Source organism: Pagrus major, chromosome 17 (genome assembly GCF_040436345.1).
Source record: "Pagrus major chromosome 17, Pma_NU_1.0".
In the NCBI taxonomy this organism is placed as follows: Eukaryota; Metazoa; Chordata; class Actinopteri; order Spariformes; family Sparidae; genus Pagrus; species Pagrus major.
The window spans coordinates 3,738,864-3,758,751 of NC_133231.1; the positions used below are offsets into that span (position 1 = coordinate 3,738,864).

Here is a 19,888-nt window from a genome sequence, read left to right on the forward strand (position 1 = left end):
GGCCTGCCCTTCACCTCTGTATTTTGTTTGGAGGAGGCAGTGGATCTGAAATCACACTGATATTTAACAGTCCCAGAGTCTCCTCTGCTGAATAATTCAAACAGATGCTCCAACAAGCCTGTCCATCTCACACTTTCTCCTTTATCGCTTTGTAATACATTTCATTGTTTTATGCCCTCTCCCTATGTATGTCACCCTCTACCTGTCGATCATCATTAGGCTCTGAGAGGAGAAAAATGAACTGATTATTCTGGTTGAAAGGCTCTCTGTATGTAAAACAGCACAGGCTGATTACAGCTCGGAACATGAGATGATGAATAGACATGAAGCCAACCAGCAATCCAACACATTTTCACAGCTTGGAATGCAACATTTTATTCAAATAGATAACCATTAGTCACCAGGAAGTGAATTCATATTCAAAGGATTCAAAGATATAAATAATCAGGAGGGATTAACCCACTTCAGGAGGGTTAAGTGACCGCCTTGTTTAAACTCCAAAGTCAATCTGATCTCTTATTCTTTATTCAAACATGACCCACTGAGCTCCACTCAACAAATCTCCTTCAAAAGCTGAACCTCTGCGGTTGTTTCATCTACCAACAGGGGGCATTGCTCTGTCTCATTAAATGCAGAAGTGATGGAAAGCTGAGTAAGCTTGTTCTGGTTGAGCGATTTGGCCTCGCTCAGCACTTTAAGATCAAACATTGACCTGAATATCAATGTGACCATCAAAAGTGGTCGTCAGTCGATACATAAGCAAAGGGTTAACAGACCAAATGTCTGTTCTCAACTTTGTAGATTTACTGTTATCCATTTCTGTCCAGAAAGCTGTGGTGAAAACTTACTCATACAAAATGTATGTGGACGCTGAGCAGAGAGACGCTTGACAGATTTATAAAGGGGGACAAGGACCACATGACTGGTGGAGATGACTGAAGATGCCAGATTTTAAAAAGATGTTCACTCCAAAATCAAATCTACAATTTTTCCTCTTACTTGCGTGTCTGCCTTTTCTTGAATTTAATGGAACTAGATGGCACTTGGCTTGTGGTGCTTAAAGCGTGAAAAAAAAAATGCATTTGAACTCAACAGCAAAGACTTTCCAGAAATCATGACCCCATTACTCAAAATAATCCACAGACCTTGTTGTGAGCAGTGTCATGTAGGAACTACGCTCTCTCTACTGAACTACTCCGTCTCACAGCACAGACAGAAGCATGCATCTACTCATGGACGAGAGGCTAGTGCATGTGACAGTGTGGGATGTAAACATTCCACAACTTCCTCCTTGGTGGAGCTGTAACGTTAACTAGCTAAGTACTGGATAATAGTAACTGGGTCATGGTTTCAAGAAACATTAGTGTTGAGTTTTTCAAATGTATTTTGGAGCTTTGAGCACCATAATCAGTCATCTAGTTCCATTATATTTAAGAGACGGCAGACATCTCTACAGCTGATATCTCCAAAACTCGGCAGTTCCCACCTAAACAATCAAGTTGGATAAATAGCACTACAGGTAGGAGGGAGATTATGATGGCCCCTGGGGACAAAAGCTGTAGAGCACCACCGCCTCTGTGTGTATTGGTTTGGAAGTCAGTGGAAGAAAGACACAGCATATATTTAACACTACTTTTTCTTTTTTAAACACAGCTGTTTGCAGGATGCATGGCAATGAGTTACTGTATCTTATGGTGGCTAACTTATAACTGTTACATGATGATGACAAGACGAAGTTAACATTGTCAAGTGCCATTCATACACCTAGGTTAGCCTAACTGTAGCCTACAGCTAAAAGAATTGGTTGCTTGGTAATAGTCATTTTGTTGAGAAAGCTAATGTTTAGCCGTGTTATAACTCCACAGGGAATCTGACACAGTAACAGGCATTAAGAATTACTCTAATAACTATATGGAAATAGCCAGTGTTCTGGCTGATGGTCTTGTTTGCTTAGGTCATATGCAGGCATCAGTATTCTTGAAGCACACTGAAGCACTAGAACTACTAAGCTCTTAGACCGATTTTACAAGTAGTGCTGTGGCTTGTCATTCCTGTAGACCAATGGGAGCTGCAGTGGTTCCCAAAAAAGTCAAATTCTGACTTTTTTTTGGCCAATAACAATATCAAGATTTGGGACTACCTGATAATGATCTATCAGCATCATATAAATCCAAAACCAAATAACTTCTAATTTCTTTTCAAGGATATATAAATTGGGCTCTAGCTGAGACTTGGTTAACAGAGAAACAATCAGGTGTACCCAGAGTTAAGTGGTTTAACCTAAAAAACTAAATTGAATTGTGCTTAAAACATCCAATACTGATCAATTTACAAATATACCTTAGAGTTTCTGGACCTTGATCAGATCCAGCACTGACCTTGCAGATCAGCCAAGGACATCTCTCTTCCTTGCATACTTTAGTTACAACTATAAACTGTGGTCACCTGCATTTTCTAGTAGGAAGTTTTCCTTCAGGCCATAAATACATCACTGTAAAGTCCTTTGCTGTCATATGTGTCCACAGTACTTGTCAGGACAGTTATGGAAACATACTAAAACGGTGACCTTCCTATAAAATGGCTGTCTGGCTTCCTAATCTGGGCACAGACACACCAGCCTCTGGTTCCTCTGGCTGCCATCCTATGGCACCGAGCAAAGAGTGGAAAAAATCCAGGCTGCTTTAACATTCTTCAAGTGCCCTATAAACAAGAGCATGCCAATCAAAATATCCACAGCTCATGTGTCTGTGGGCAGAGTATTAAAAACTGAAACTCAGTCAGCAACGAGACACTGAGGTCAAATCAATCAAACGCAAGACACAGAGACGAGCACCTCTGTGCCCTTTAAAGCTGCAGGGTTCTTTTATTTCTGAACAAACACTAAAAACAGATTCTCAACATAATTTCAGATGTCTACAGACTGTCCACAAAGAGATTAAGTGGGTGATCTCAGCATGGCAGTGTGCAGCCTCACCACATATTCAAAGACCAGAGTCAGGGTTTCCTTGGTGTGGATGATGTCATGGAGGAGCACGATGTTGGCATGCTTCAGGCCTTTCAGAAGAGATGCTGCAGAGACAAAACGGACAGAGGCAGAGAGAGTTAATGGGAATCACATATTGAGACACCAGAGGAATTGCTATGATCTATGACTTCATTATCTGCATCATTAGGATGCAACACGCCTGTGTAAGCCTCGGTACATAAATACAGGGGATTAAGAAAAGATTAAAACAGAAAAAGAAAACACAAGGTGGATTTACTGCAGCCGTTCTCACACTCACTTGTCAACACTATGATGTAACAGACACTGTTAATAAGTAGAGTAGGGAGATGATGTGTTAGGGAGATCAGACTGCCCATTACTTTACTGGCAAAGCTTCTCACAGCCGTACTGAGGAGGCTGGGTGTGATCAGCACATTCTGGGACAGACTTGTTAAGACTTTCACATGTGATTTGCTTTGAGAACAATCTGGGAGGATTGTGCAGATAGAGAGAGAAAAATAACACATTGTGCAGTAAGCAAAGGTTTACAGAAATTGCACAGTTTTTCATGAGGAGATTCTACACCTCTAAATAAAACATACCATCATTTCAGATCACCTGATCATAGACAGTAAATATGCCTACTTTTTATCATCATGCACTTTTCTCAGAGAAATTAATGAAAGGGTCGAAAAGCACCCTATCTACAGTGCAATGTTAAAGAAACAGAAAAAACCCTGGATCTGTCCCTTTATCCAAATCCGCATCAAAGGTTAATGGGGTCTATTCTGGGCCGAGACCCATCCCAACCAAGACCCACCCAAGTTTCATGGAAATCTTTTCAGTGTTTTTTGTGTAATCCTGCTCACAGACCAACCAACCAACCAACCGACCAGCCAACGGACACGGGTGAAAACATAACCTCCTTGGTGGAGGTTAGGGGCGTCATGATTCTCAAAATCCATAGTGCGATGTTAATTTAAATTTTCAGGTCATGATTCAATTATATTTTCGATTTTTTGCAATTTTTGACTATCAGGTATTGATGTTTAAAGATCATCAGCTCATTGGTCGGCTTATTTCTGTCACAGTTGACTCAGCTTGAGTTTAAGCCAGTAAAAACTGTGGGTTGAGACAAATGCATTCAGAATACACATTACTCCTGTCTACAGTAGTGTGCTAGCTAATATTAGCCTCAAGGGCTAGAATTTTTCTTTGCAACACCAAACAGTTGCTCTGGGATGCCTCTGTCATTGGGTGTTGTGGTTGTCCATCTCAGAAAGATGTACAGATGTAATCATCCAGACTTTAAATCTTAATATCAAACATGCTTGATTATTTGGGGGCAGCCCCAACGTAATAATAAGTAATCAGTTTGTTTTCTCCTTCACACAGCCTGTTCAAGGCACAAATGTTGCAGAAGTTTAATCACAGAGTGTGATTATACTCGAGCAACAAACTGCAAAGCTTCTCCTGCAACCACAGAGACAAATTCACAGGCAAACAAACAGCTGACAGGAAAACTGATCGGGCCATAGTCAGACTACACAGTGAACAGTTTCACTGGGACAGAATGAGAGCAGCATCATAAGCACAGCTTTTATTATGAGACAAAAATGGGATTTTCAGACGGTCGGCAATGTGATTAATTTAGCAAACACAAAGTTCTTTTTCCAAGGGCACAGGGGAGCTTTGACAGACAAATCTTCAGAGAGCCGGCGAGTGATGGAGCCTCATGAATACATTCATCCTGAGTACCTAAAGGTTGTTAAAAAATCTGATAAGGCAGGAGTCCTCTCAGTAAGCAGGAGGTTCGCACTATAAATACCTCAAAGATCGTGTAACCGTTTGAAGATCCAACCCCTCCCTTGCACACATACACCCCCCTCATCTCTAGTAATGAGGGTGAGCGTGTGTCATTTTAATAAGCACACAGACATATACACACATATGCTCAAATCTCTAGATCTAGATCAGATCTCTCTACTCTAGATATATTACTTTATTCAGCAGCAGTCTGTAATGCTGCTCACATATCAGCACTGGGAGCTTCCTGCTCAGTAATTGCTGAATTAGTTCAATTTCAAAGTGCCTCTCTGATACACTCATAGGGAGGGTTTGGAACGTGTGTGTGTGTGTGTGTGTGTGTGTGTGTGTGTGTGTGTGTGTGTGTGTGTGTGTGTGTGTGTGTGTGTGTGTGTGTGTGTCAGTGGCTTGTGGCTCTCACTTCATCAGGCCTGGATCACACACAGATCAAACAGAGAATTATTTTCTCACCTAAATTCCAAAACCACTTCTGTGTGTGGAGCTGAGTGTTTCAGTAAACTGAAGGCCTTCAAGTGCTTCACATACACACTGACAGGACGAACCAAGCCTGGACATGCTCTGTGCTGCTGTTAAGACAACAGGTTAGCAAAATGGGATGTACTATGGGCATACTGCATCTTTCTAGCAATTTTCAAGCATTTTAGAAGTCAATGTCCTTTAGGAATATCTACTGCAATAAAGTACATCTCAAAAAGTTATTCACGTGTACTATTGAGCCCTTAATAGAGCCGCAGTGATTAGGCGATTAATCAGTGAGTCAAGCAAAAGACAAAATATGATCAATTAATCACATAAGTCATGTTTCAAAGAAAAATGTCAAACATTTGCTGGTTCTGGCTTCTTGAATGTGAAGATTTGCTGCTTTTCTTCGTCTTTTATCAGATAATAAATGAATAGTCTTTGGGTTTTGGACTGTTAGTTGGACAGAAGAAGCTATATAAAGATGTCATTTTGTGCTTAAAAATGAGCATTTTTAACTCTTTTTTTTACATTTTATGGACTAAATCAATTAATTGCGAAAATAATTGGCAGATTAATCAATAATGAAAATAACTGTGAGTTGCAGCCTTAAAGTGTTAATATATTTAAGAAGAAAAAAATCTGTCAGTGAAATAGATTTAACCTGTTCCTCAAACAACTCACATGTTCCAAGAATGTTTCAGAATCGTTTTTATGGATTCTGTCTTTTTTCAACAATAACTTACATTTTGGAAATGATTTCTAATAAATCCTCGAATAGATGGATGGCTATGGTGCTGTATGTACTGAATACTTAATTATGAGCCTTACTGTGAAAAATGGAGATAGCTGCTTTTTGGTATCTTAAATAGTGACATGAATTTCAGAATCTTATTGTTAAGAGATTTTCAATATAGTCTATGGGGCAATGGGGTTAAATATGGCAGAAAACTGGGGTTCATATACTGTTCACTTATTATTTTTACACTAAGATTACTTATTATTTTCAGTTTCTTTTCAGTTATCTGTCTCTGTTTGGTTAGGTTTAGGGAATTAAAATAATTAGTTAAGTTAGGACGATTTGGTTTAGGTTAAATGGATCCTTTTGGTAAACTCATGCTAGAAAGACAAACTTCTCCCATGTAAGTATTTTTCCCCAAGCTGCTGAGCTATGACATTACAAAGACATGATTGGCAAATTTCAATGATGGATTAGTGTATTCCACAATTGAAGTCTAAATCTATTGAGAAGGGGAGCACACAGTCATTGGCACTGATGCAGACATCACCAGAAGGACACACCTGTTCACAAAAACCCGTAACTATTAACTAACTGTAACTAGACAACTATGATACATGTAACTATGACAAATCCAAATGTATTAAAGACGAATATTGATTATGATGGATTCCTTTTTATTATCAGAATATTTGTATGTTGCGTCCCAAAGAAACTGTTTCACACACATAACAAAACACAACATTTAACATAACAACAAAGTGCAATTAGTGTGATTACTGACTTTGACATTCAGAGCTTAGTCTACACAGGAACACTGAGGCCTACTTAGAACCCAAACGGTGACTGAACTGTTGACAGACTGAGGATCAGAGAGTTCTACAGTCTGTTCAGTCCAGCCTGTGGGAGTAAAATCTTCTGTTTGATGGCAAAGGCTGATATTCTTCAGATAAAATATGAGAAGGCCCTGATGTAGTGTTACCATTATTGGAATCACAGCAGCAATTTAAATATGAAAATTGAAAATATCTGCAAAATGCACTTCAGGCTTAAGGGAAATTTGAACAACATTCTTGATCCTGATCTTCTCCTCTTGAGGGTCTAACCATGAGGCAATGCCTTGAGCTGGTCGAGTTTCCTGTATGTCTGTGCCTCGACAACATGTTCTCACTCCCAAAACTATGGTAGCTTTGGTCAGTGGCTCTAAGCTTCAAACTGTGACACTGTAGGTACCCCTCTGGTGTCACTTTTGCATGTGCAGGGCTCCATGTTCAAGTTAGCAATAATAAATGCTACACACCTGGTTAGAAGGTAATTTATTTCTTCTTTAAAACATGAGGGTTTAAAGAAGATAACTATGTTTGAGTCCTTTGTGCTACATCTATGTTAGAGGAGGGAGTGTTGATGATGAATTGAGGAGTCTCATAGCCTGGGGAATGAAGCTGCTTCATAGTCTGGTCAATCAGGTTCTGGTTCAGGAATTTAGCCTTCCTAATTTTCCGTAGGCAGAAGAGACTTTTCTGAGTTTATTTAGCCAGGGTGGTGATGTGTGATGACCACGATCGGCTCTCAGAGATGGTAATTCCAAGGAACCTTACTTTTCCCCTGCTCCACCTCAGCTCCACTGATGTAGACAGGGCTGTGTGTCTTTGCCTCCTTCTTTCTAAAATCAACAATCAGCTCCTAGGTTTTGCTGACATTGAGCAGTAGATTTTTCTCTGTGCACCTCTCTGCACGATTGCTCATTTCCTCCAGATATTAACTCTCATCGTTTATAATGCAGCTGAGTGATGGTGGTGTCATCCACATACTTCACACTACAGTTCTCTTTACGTCTGGGAGTGCAGACGATGAGTTTTGGACTGTTAACACTGTGAAACAGTGGCAGTTTGGTTAGGTTTAGGCACCAAAACTACTTTATTAAGGAAAACATCATGGTTTGGGTTAAAATAAGTATGAATGTTCAATTACATAACATACGTAACACAACTTACGTTAAGTAACTTATGTATGTCAGTAACATTATGGCTGAAAGTATGACTCTTTTGGTAACTGGTTTTATATACTTCCTGTAATAAAACATGTCAAAGCAAAATCCACATCAGATTGGCGACCCCGAAGCAAAATCTTATCAAACAGAGGGCCAAGGTCTACTTATGTCAGTTTAGAGGTCCTTGATGTGAAAAAGTTTGAGAACCACTGACTTACATAGGATTAGTCAAAAACAAACCAACTTTGACTTTTGGTGATACATTGGACTCAAACTCAGTTTATCCGGATGAAAGTACTGTGTCCAGGACTTATCTCGCTCTTTATACTACTAGCTAGCTTGCAACTAGCTTTATTACAGTATATGTGCAGGATCGTCCAGTGTTAGTCTGTGTCTATTCCACCAATGTCTTTTAACCTGATGTACGTTTGTACTGCATGTTGTTTTTATTGTATGTCATTTTTGTGCTGCAACTTCTTTCCTATCTCTGAGACAAATTTCTCCCAAGTGGAAACCAATAAAGTAACCCTAACCCTAGCTAGAGGTGCACCTCCAGAAACAGTTTGACACGTTGGACAATGGACCAAGCTTCTGTATTTGATGCGTTGGGAGTGGGGCTGAGCCCAACAAATCACCAAATTGTGTCCTCGAATCACGTTCCACATGAATCCCTTTTGAAGAAATAATAAAGAGGTAGCATGGGAGGGCCCGAGCACTTTTTTAAGTATCAGTTTTGTCATGATAATTTCACTTCAGCTTGTTTATGTATTCCAGTCATATTTAAGCACTTCCATTCCACCTCTGAACCTCTTACCTTCTCTTATGGCTGTGAAGGGCGTCCCTTCTTCCTCTTGCAGACGAATCACCTTCAGAGCAACCAGTTTCCCATTCACCCTAGCAACAATAGACAGGACAGACAAAGTATGGTAATTCTGTGTTTTTTGGCACCATGAAAAAAGAATCTATTAAAATCAGTGAAGTCTGAGAACAGCAAGGATTGTTAAGTCAATGAAATGTAATTTAGCAGCAGTGGAGTGAGACCCGGGACAAGGCCACAGGATTACAACTGAATGAAGCTCACCAATCAAAGCTGTTATAGTGAGGAGCGCACATACTAACAACATTACAGAGATGATTAAAGTCTGTGTAGTTTCTTACATTTACAGTGTGTGAACGATTCATATGCTAGAATTTAATGAGGAAAACAGAAACGCAGCACACCATAAAAAAATGGAACATAACTGTTGAATCAGAGCATAAAAACATCCATCCTATAGTGATTATAATAAAAGAAATTACACTGCATGTGTGGGATTTGCAGCTCTACAGGAGGAGAAAATATTATTTACATAAAACCAGACTGTGTAACTGTTATTGCCGTTCCACTTAATGAATTCATTAAGTTACAGCACTGCTCCTGTATAATTAAATGTAATATTCAGTGCCTGCATGAGTGGCTCTTATGAACTCTAAAGAAGAGTAACTAGATTAGGACTGATTCAACATGCACGCACTACTTACTTGCTCTTTCCTTTGTAAACTGTCGCATATGAACCCTCTCCCAGCTTCTCCAGCTTTTCATAAGAATCAGCCTTTCCAAACTTGGGGCTTGTAGGCTGAGGAAAAAGAAAAAGATATGAAAAGTTAATATAAAAGGATGAATTCACTAACCCAGAAAAGAAATCTCGGAGGATTTCACAGAAGACATTACAAGTCTATGAGAGATATTAAAATCTGGAGGCTCCCCACTGCATCATCTGGGAGGTGTAATGTCAGTGAGGAGGAGAGAGAATTTCACAAAGCCTTCATGTGAGAACTCTGAAGAATATTCTTTATTTAATCGTCAGCTCACAATTTTTAGACACTTTTCATTGTTGAGATTTCACAGAGAGAGAGGTAAGAACAGCTCGGAGGAAATGAGGCCCAGAACTGAATGTGTTCTTACCCGAATGAGATGAAAAGAAGAAACTTGCTCAGCTTTAACTTTAACTTCAACTTACTGGCTGCTGCAGAGGGACATGGGTGATCACTGGACAGGGTGCTTCTGCAGCTTACCTGTTTGGTTCACTTAAAAAGGAACCCTGGTGTGTTGCCAGGTTAGTGCAGTTTGGTTGGGCTAAAAGGTGTCAATCAATCTGACTACTGCTTTAAAAATGAGCAGTTGGTCTCTTGGTCACTTCAGGACGCTGATATGTTGCTTTTGGATTGTGAAATCAAACAGACCAACCACACTTCTTTATGGGTAGTAGGATTTCTAAAACTATACCACTGTTAAATCCATCAGCTGATTGTGTATTGATTTAGGCAATCCATATCGGTCATGTACAGTATATTTATTCAAATCATTTGGTAACCATGGTAACCTGTATGCATGTTGCTGTGTGTGGGGATTTCTGCTGATCAATTAAGTGTATCTTACTCTGTGTACTTTGGCAGTTCATCAAAAAGTGTGACTGACGATGCGTCTGTTCTTCAGCAGCCACATTATTAATACAGTTTAGAGTTGATTTGCACACTTTCTGCATGTGTTACAAGCATAAATACACATTTGTAGCTCATTCACATGAAGTAACAGATGCTCTAAGACTGTAATTAAATATGACCTTTTGCTGCTCCTAACCTTCTGTCATCACTTTTAAACATCACTGTAGCCGATCTCACAGCACAGCTGTTGACTGCTGATCTATATATTTTCCATATACATACATATGATTTACGATCAAACTTTTACTTTTTCAGCCTTTATAAAACCAGGAAACAGATGTTTTAAAAGGAAAAACCCCAAATCACTGACATGCCGATTCACTTTGGACTAATATTATCACAGGACCTGTGTTTTTGGTGAATATGGTTGGTTGGTATATTTGATGTAGTCACTTTTCCAGTGTAAAACACACTACCTAAGTCTGCTTAGATTGAATCCATAGTAAGGCACTGGCACATAGCTCTCTCGTTCATTTGACAACAACAAAATGCATGAATGGATAATCCTTTGCAGCTCTATAAAGCTCAGCATTTCTGAGGCCTTCTCTAAACCAATTAGATTTCCTCCTGGGATCAAACAGGAAATGTAACTTAGTCTGTGAAACAGCTCAGTTGGACAGCAAGATATTCCCCTCCTGCTGGCCTGAAGAACCTCTCAGAGACACTCATGTTGCCTCTCTCTCAGTGACGCTGAGATTGGACTACAAAGAGATTCCCTGCTAATGCATTATTCATCCACAAACTATCTACAACAGTCTTCATCGACCATTCCACACCTTCCCCTCTTTTTATCTATTTCCTTTTTTTTTTTCATACAATACCATCACAACGGCTCATTATACATGGAACTACATGGAACAATAACAGCACACCTGAATCAAACGTACAGAATTCAGTTTAAAAAAAGAGGAAAATAAATAAACAATTACTGCACTCCACCAAATAGTTCTTATCAAACATGAAGCAAAAATCTAACTAAAATAAACAAAATCCCACACTTTACATTGTTTCGAACAGGCTATGACCGTCTATACACTTAGACATTAGTAATCACCAGGTAGCCAAGCTGCTTATAAATGAGCCACTGATGGTAAAATATGAATGAAGCAGCTGATGCCAATCAGCTAATACACAACTTTGCGCAGCTGTTAATGTATACCTCAACTAATGCTACAGTATGCTCAATGAAAGGATCACACACTGTCAGTTAAGACAGGAATATTTTTGAGCAACATAGCTTTCTACAACAGCTGGCTAAAAAAAATATTATTTGCCATAGTAAATGATCAAACAAGGGGAATATGTACAGTGGGAGAAACAGGTAGGTTTCATCACATTGTACATTTTAAATACTGCATACAAAACAAAAAAAACCTGAGAAGGACATCTCTGTCTTACTTGTGTTGCTCCTGATGGGGTATAGGGTGGATAGCTGTTTATGTGAATGCAGTTTCAAACGTGCTTATCAAGTCTGAATTTTTCCCCTTATTTAAACTGCTTTAGCTTGCAAGTTAGTACAGTTAAAAAAACAAACTGTTACAACCTTGTTGGCTAACAAAGCAAAGACTGTATTGAGTGTTGGCCAGATTAATGATCACAACCTGTAGTTACAACCAGAAAACAAAAAAAGGTGAACAATATAATACATAAAATGTTACCTAAAGGAAACTTTGGTATTTTTAAACCTGGGTCCTATATTTACATGTTTTGGTGTGTAAATGATTCAAACTTACCAAAAGCTTTGGAATCAGTCCAGTGGATCGCATCAGTTGGCAGCTGCAATGGTTATAATATAATCTTTTGGGGCAACTCTGACAGACAAAGTTACGTCCACTAAAAGTGCATGTGTTTACTACTGACAGGCAGAGGTTGTCTGCCAACATTACAGAAACAATTCCTACAGAGATAGACCTTTTCATTAAATAATCATCTCGATGGTCAGAATCAGCTAAATATTTAGCCATGGCTGTGGAGACAAATTCTTTCTGGCAGGTCCTCTCGGTAAACTCCTCTCCTTTCTCCAACTCACCTCTTGCATGAACCTCAGCCTGTCAGTGGCAAAAACTAGCAGCTTCAATGGATGTAACTTTGGCTATCGGAGTTGCCTCACGGGATCACATTGTAGCGGATGCAGCTGTCTCGCAGCTGCCAGCTGATGCGATCCACTGGACTGATTCCAAAGCTTTTGGTAAGTTTGAATCATTTACACACCAAAACATGTAAATGTATGGCCCAGGTTTAAAAACACTGAAATTCCGCTTTAACAATTGAATGTCTTCAAATACTGGAGATCTTCACGCAGAACTTCGGCCTCAGAATGTGATATGCATGAAATTTAGTCTGAACAACAAAAACACACATTTCACTGATGGTTGTTGAGTATGTTTTACCTCACAGACTTTGGGTGAGCAAACATTGGCTTTTAAAGACCACTCTGAGCACCTGTCTTAACTACATTAAGATCTGACAGCTCTGACTGAACACAAAAGGTCTGCTACCTAACAGATTCCTACATTGGCCTTTGCCGATAAGAAAGAGTGAGAGATTTTAAAAAAGAGATGTTTTTAGCATCATAGTTTCGCAGATATGGGTATTTTACCAACAGAGACTACGAAACTGTTGAAATAGAGCTATTGGGTAAAAGACATGAGTGCAGTGTTCACAGAAAGTATCTATGCCAATTCAAATCCATTATCTTCAAGTATCTAGACATGCAAGACTATTCTTCAAGTCTGATGGCCGAAGAGAAGTCCACCATCCCATTTTTCAACCCATGAGATTGTGTGTGAAATCTAAGAGTTCGGCTGGTCGGGCTGTCGAAACAAAAGAGCCATGAAAGGGAAAATTTACCCATTTTCATAATCATGGCTGAAACAATTAATTAGTGTGTCGCAGCGATGCTGGCAGGCAATCAGTCAAGCCTCATATCACTTAGTAAATTGGACTTGTGTGCACAATAATTCTTTTCACATTTGGAACTAAACTAAAAAAAGGAACCACATAAGTATAAAACCTGAAAATCTCATTTGCAAGATTAAGGAAATCGTGTTGTACAAAAAACATGATTTCCTTAATCTTGCAACAGCCTTCATTTCACTGTGTGAAGGAATACAGGCTGGAACATTTCTTTCAGATGGAGAAAAAAAAGAGCTTGGCTGCAAAAACAAAAGACCTGAGAAATACAGATGTAATTGGAGATTTGACAGCATTTGAAAATCCGTTAACATGTCAAAGCCAAGCCAAGTAGCAAGGGCATCCTACAGTTGTCATTGGTGGGGTTTGATCTTGAAATATGTATATAATCATTTGGGGCTTCCATTGTTTTTATATGCTTCAAGTACCAATAATGTTGTTCCAACCAAGGGCCTAATTTCCACTGTGGTCAGGGTGCTCTTTGCCCCAATCATTTCCCCACTAACTACCCATTAACAGATCTCTACACTCTTGTGTAGCTGTCATAATGTGGATAAAAGAAGTTCTAATAGTTTATATATGTTCATAAGCTTGTCTAGATTGTCTCACAGAACTAAGCTTTAACGGTACAGTCACACAACATAAGCTAAGTTTCCAGTTAAACCGAATTTCAAGAAAATCTGGAAAAGAAAACAAAAGTTTCTGAGCATTTCCTAATGGTAAATATCATCAATACATCAGTAGGTAGCCTGACTATGAGCAATAGAGAACTGGACTGGGCAACACACTGCATGTCTCAGATGAGGTGTGGTATGTTTTCTATGTTACTGACTCACACGAGAATGTACACCATCTAAAGTTTGCTACTATCAGCTAACATTAGCCACCGTAAGTTACTTATCATACTAGACGAAACAGCAACACCCCTGTGTTTTTGTAATTTAGCAAGCATTCATTTAATTCCTCATGAAGCCAAAGTATTATTAGAAAGAGAAAGAAAAAAAAGATAAAAACTGTTTTGTTTTGGCTTTTAAAAGTTACAGAAACCCACTTCAGTTTTACTGGTTTAGGTCAGGCCTATTCAACTACATTTTTTAGAAGGGCCAGATTTGAGAAAAAGCGAAGTGGCAAGGGGCCGGGAGCCGGGGGCCGGGGGCCGGGGGCCGGGGGCCGGGGGCCGGGGGCCGGGGTTTTTCATTCCCTATGTCTGACCTGTAAAGATTTGGAGTTTTGCATTTTTAAAACAATGCACTTCTTAAATTTTGTTTGTAAGTTTTCACAATTGAAAAATAAACTTTATAGATACAAAAGTACGGAAACAAAAATGTGCCTTTTTTAATCTTAGAAGTCATTTTATATTTGATTCTCATAACTTCCCTCTGCATCAAAAGCCTGGGTTATAACTTTTTAATGAAATAAGCGTATTTTGTGCTGAGCAACAGACATACTGTAATTTAGGATAGGGCTAATTAGCCTGCTAACAAAATAATCAAAGGGCTTGCATGAGGTTGTTAAAGGGCAACTAGTTAAATAGGTTAGGTTTAGGTTTTTCTAAGAAAGTCAAGGATTAGACAGCTTTGTCTAACTGGTCTATGTGGGATTTGAGCTTTTAACAGATCTAAGCTACAATCAGAGTTGTGTAGCCAGGCCCTGGTGATGTAAGCGCCAGGCAATCAGAGTTTTATAAAGACCCCTGTCCGCTAAAAACCGTTGAATAGGTCTCTTAGTTACACTTTTCCAGGATACTTTCTTGCTACTAATGACTTCACAATCAGGTGCAGGATTTTGGATGGTGGTTGCCAAGTGTTCAGTTATAAAAATGCCATGTAGGTGCCAAACATAATGATAAGGATGACAGACTTTTTAGTGTGGCTTTAGAAGAGCTGCAACGATAAGTCAACTAAATCGATTGATTGATTGATTGAAAGAAAATTAAACTATTGTAATAACCGATTCGTTGTTTAAGTCATTTCTTTAAGCAAAAAGTCAAATGTCAGCGGATCCCACTTCTAGATGTGAGGATTTGCTGCTTTTTGTGTCATTTATGAAAGTAAATGAAGAGTCTTTGGGCTTTGGACTGCTGGTTGGACAAAAGAAGCTATCTGAACACGTCATTTTGCGCTCATTTGTCCGATTTTGTTTTTTTTTTAATGATTAATCATTAAATGGTGAAAATAGTCAGCAGATTAATCGATAATTAGAATAATCGTTAGTTGCAGCTCTATCCTCTGCACGTGAAACGTGTACTTACAGAACTAGGGCTGGAGTGACGACGCAGTTTGGGTGACTCCTTGCCAGCGGAAGAGCTCTTGGCATTGATGCAGGCATTGTTCTCAGAGTGGACCCTCTTCACCTGGCTGGCGGGCTTCTCGAATGGGTCGAAGCCACTCTGCGTGCGCTGCACTCTCACCTTCTTGTCCTCAGGGATGGTGTCCAGGGGCTTGATGACCGAGTCTGTTCCCTGGCAGCTGCGTGTGGACATCTTTGTGACACATATCTGTCAAAAAGGAAGAGAAGAAGAGAGAGAAGATAAAAGTGAGCATTAAAGAAAAAAATCCATCTGTGATTACCAGTGTTCAGCCAAAAACTGACTGTGCCCCCGCCTTCCAGATCCTGCCTGTTTTTCATCTCTCTGTCAGCCTGAGTCTCTTCCCTCCCTGTAGAGCCTTGCTGCTACCGCTCTGCTAGGATGAGAGCTTTTTTATCTCCATCTCTCTTTTCTCTGATCAAAACAGCTCCATCCTCTGTCGGCTCTGCTGCACACACTCACACACACGCGCGCGCACACACACACACACCACCGGCTGCTGCTGCTGCTGCTGTTCCCATACTGCATTCACACAATTCCACCTTATCTCTGACACACATCTACATATCCATACAAATGTGCAGACATGCTACTATGCTACTGTCTCCTACAAGTCCATCAGGCACACACACAGCCCTTCACACTCCAAATCTATTTTCCAACACAAAGCACCTCAACAGCTGCTCCTCCACCATGGACTGTGCATGTTGGACAAAAGACGCAGGTAGCATGACATGTTTTGCCACGGCTCCCTTCAGATTAAATATTTAGGCCTGGGCTCCCCTGCAGGAAGAACTTCTAATTACTCTCATACACAAGGAGGAGTCATCTTGCAGGTCTTTGGCTTGTTCTTTAACACAGCACAGGGCCAGGTTCCACTGGATACAAGAGAGTCTTTACCACGGCATTCTGTGTGTGGAAACTTTTTAAAAATGATTTATAGTCTGGTTGACAATCATGGTGATGATGATTATGTGCCTACCTATGGTAATAACCCTGATATAGTTGACTGGGGGTCCAATGGTACATGTAGCATCGGAGCGCATAAGTCTGTGGGCGAGATTCTAACTGTTCTGATCCAGTCTGATCCAGTTAGAGGCAGTAATGCATTAAAAGCTGTTTTCCAAATGCCATTAAACAACAAAAGCAGAAGAAGTAGACACAATAAGATAAGACGATGACATGGTGATGTGCCATTTTCTATGGTAAGTTCTAATGAGAATTCATTAAATTAATTTTGCGTTTGAATCACATTTACATTAGTTTTTTTTAATCAGCCCTGTATAAAAATATAACTTATGTGAGAGTGTACATTCACTGTTTACTGATTATAATGCATTATTGGCTGTGCCAATTATCTCAGGTGGAGCTAAGTGGACACGAGCTGGCACAATATGCAACTTATACTACTGTCCACTGAAAATAAAGGTAAAGAAACCTAGCCTTATGGATTTGGGATTTTTTTGTTGCTTTCTTCCCGCTGTACCGACCTCATACCGAACCATGGCCCCTGTACCGAGTTAACCAGATGTAAAACTACATGAAATAGCCCATCCTGCCTTTTTGTCAAGATTTCAAGACAAAGTTAGTCAGGCCTGAAAGGTCAATACACTTTCAGTATTCCAGCAGAAGGAGTAAAAGAAGAATATGTCAAAGCAAATGAGCATGGTAAATGAGCCAAGAAATACATACAAGAAAGATGCAGGCCAAACAAAAAGAAATGAGGAGTTTGGTAATGAGGCAAGCGAGCTGTCAGAAACTTGAGTCCCACACATATCCAGTATGTTCTCATTGACAGCTGTTGTCATCTGGAACAGCACATACACTAAAAAAAAGAAAATAAAAATACAAATACCGTCATTAAGGACCTATCACGCTACAAAGCATCAATAGTTGATGAGAGTGTCTGAGAAGAATGTATTCAACAAGGCTTATGTTCCAAGCACTCGACGTCAGAGAATCATTGAAGTCTGTGGGACGAGACAGAATGACAAAAATGTCACCAACGTTCTTCAGAACTAGGAATAGATAAGAGTTTTACTTCCTGATGAATAGTGACAAGTTTCTAAAGTCCTGCATTAGCTCCTCGACCAGCTACAACATTACAATGCTGAATGCATGTTAATGCATCGTTTAAAGTAATCTAATAATACTGACAAGGGTCGTTTTGCATAAGGTGCACTTATCTTACTTTTGAGAACAATTTTGAATGCAGGACTTTTATTTCTAATAGAGTATTTATATAATATGGTAGTCCTACTTTTACTTGTGTAAAGGATCTGAATACTTCCTCCACCAGTGGACATTACATGATAGTCCTGTGTCAGCTAATCTAACTCAGCCTAATGGTGTTCATGACATCCTGCTTTAAGTGTGTGTTTCCTAGGAAGTGCAAAAGTATCCTTTATAGTCACGCTCATAGGTAAACTGCTATACTACACCTCTACCTTACTAAGCCAGTGTTTTTTGAATGACAGGAGCAGCTTGTTTTGGTTGTGTGCTGTGAGGTCTGAACAGCCTCTGTGCTGAGTATTGTGTTTGGAATATGATACGTCCTGTTAGCTACATTCTTTCTCTTCTCTAGCGTGATAAAACACACCTGTGCTTGGTTACAGTTGCTGGTTTGCATGCTCACAGAGGGCATTTCCTCAACATATACTGTACACTGCCGTAAATGAACCATTCTGCGTGCATCAGTATTGATTGAGTATCTTATAAATTACTACACATCCCTACATCTAGTCCATGGATTTTCTAAATTCATGGTTCTGAGAAGATGACATTTGTGATTCTTCATTTCTTCCTTTGTGGTTTTGCGTGAAATATCTAAAATGTGCCATTAGCATAACACCTAAATAATCATTTGCAGAAGTGGTAATCCTATGTGATGTGTGAGTCATATGATAGCTGGCCAGGGAGCAATTGGGGGTCCCCTTGGAGGAGCTGGAAGATCCTGGATTTGGAAAAGGTTGTATTTACTATAGCGATACCAGTTGTTGGTTCCATTTTGGAAACTGTTTCAAGTTGGTAAAATTCCCAGATTTGTTAAGCTCTGTGGCAATGAATCTGTGTACTGAGTCTTACATTCACAATATCTCTTAGAGATAGAGGCACCTGTAAGCAAGACATGCTAACTATCATGCTCTAATGATCCTGAACAGAACAAGCAAGTTGGAATGGATGCACAGAGAGATGGCTGGCTGGCTGGCATGATGGACGGAAAGACGGATTGATGGATCCATCACCTGTATCCTTTATATTGAATCCACAGAAAACTTTACAAATTGAAGAAACCAGTTTTAAATTTGAAGCCTTAAAAATCTGTTGGCTGTCAGTGGTTGCTTTAGACTCACAGGAACAGGACAGGGACAGGACAGGGACATATCAACTCCAGAAGGTGAAAACTCTCATTTTTCGTGTTGATCCAAAACTCACTGAGACGTTACACAGTGCTGGGCTCTGCAGACACAAGCCAGCACTGAGAACATCACATTACAGGTGTCAGGCATCATGGTACGGCATTTCAGCAAGTAAGATATGCCAAAAAATCATGGCATTTCATGGCATGTAATACAGGTTTTTTGTTTTATGTTTTATATTTTGAGCCAAAAGCTCTTCTTCAGACTACTTCAGTCTGAAGAAAAGCCCATCTCACACTCATAGTGAGGTCCATCACTGATAAGATCTGGCTCACAGTCTCTGTTCCAGCTCATCCCTAAGTGGCTCGCTCTGTATCTGCCAGTCAAGTTCTTCCACAGCAAATTGGGAAAGCCATTTCCTTATGGAGCTGGCTTTGTGCACAGGGGTATTGTATTGTTGAAACCATTGACAGTGTAAAGATATGGACGAACCTTCCGGGTCCAAAGATTGAAGCCAACGCACAAGCGTCTTAAAATCTGCATTCTGTCTCATGGCCAGCAGGTTGCGACTCCACAGGTTTCAAAAAGAAGTCTGATTGTATGAAAGCTTGTGAGAATATGACTCTCTTGATTTATCACTTGATTCATTACTTCAGTGAACTGTTGAGTTTAAGGTTTTAATAGCTAGTTTCAAGTCTTCTTCAACACAGCATGATGTTTACTTTGTAAATTGTGGTCCCATTTACAGTAAAATACACGATAAAGCAGGGTATGCTTTATGGCGTGTCTACCTTGAGATTGACAATATGCTGTGGCATGTTCT

The 19,888-nt window shown here is 39.7% G+C and overlaps 1 protein-coding gene across 1 annotated transcript in view; it reads right to left on the minus strand.

Annotated features, from left to right (window-relative positions):
* cdk14 (cyclin dependent kinase 14) overlaps nucleotides 1-19,888 on the minus strand; it is a 193,113-nt gene that overhangs the window by 115,174 nt on the left and 58,051 nt on the right. The window contains exons 3-6 of the mRNA XM_073486226.1: nucleotides 15,650-15,895; nucleotides 9,523-9,617; nucleotides 8,816-8,895; nucleotides 2,975-3,069 (exon numbers count right to left, since the gene is read on the minus strand). Of these exons, the coding sequence (XP_073342327.1) occupies nucleotides 2,975-3,069; nucleotides 8,816-8,895; nucleotides 9,523-9,617; nucleotides 15,650-15,895 (516 nt within the window). The remainder of the gene's footprint in view (nucleotides 1-2,974; nucleotides 3,070-8,815; nucleotides 8,896-9,522; nucleotides 9,618-15,649; nucleotides 15,896-19,888) is intronic.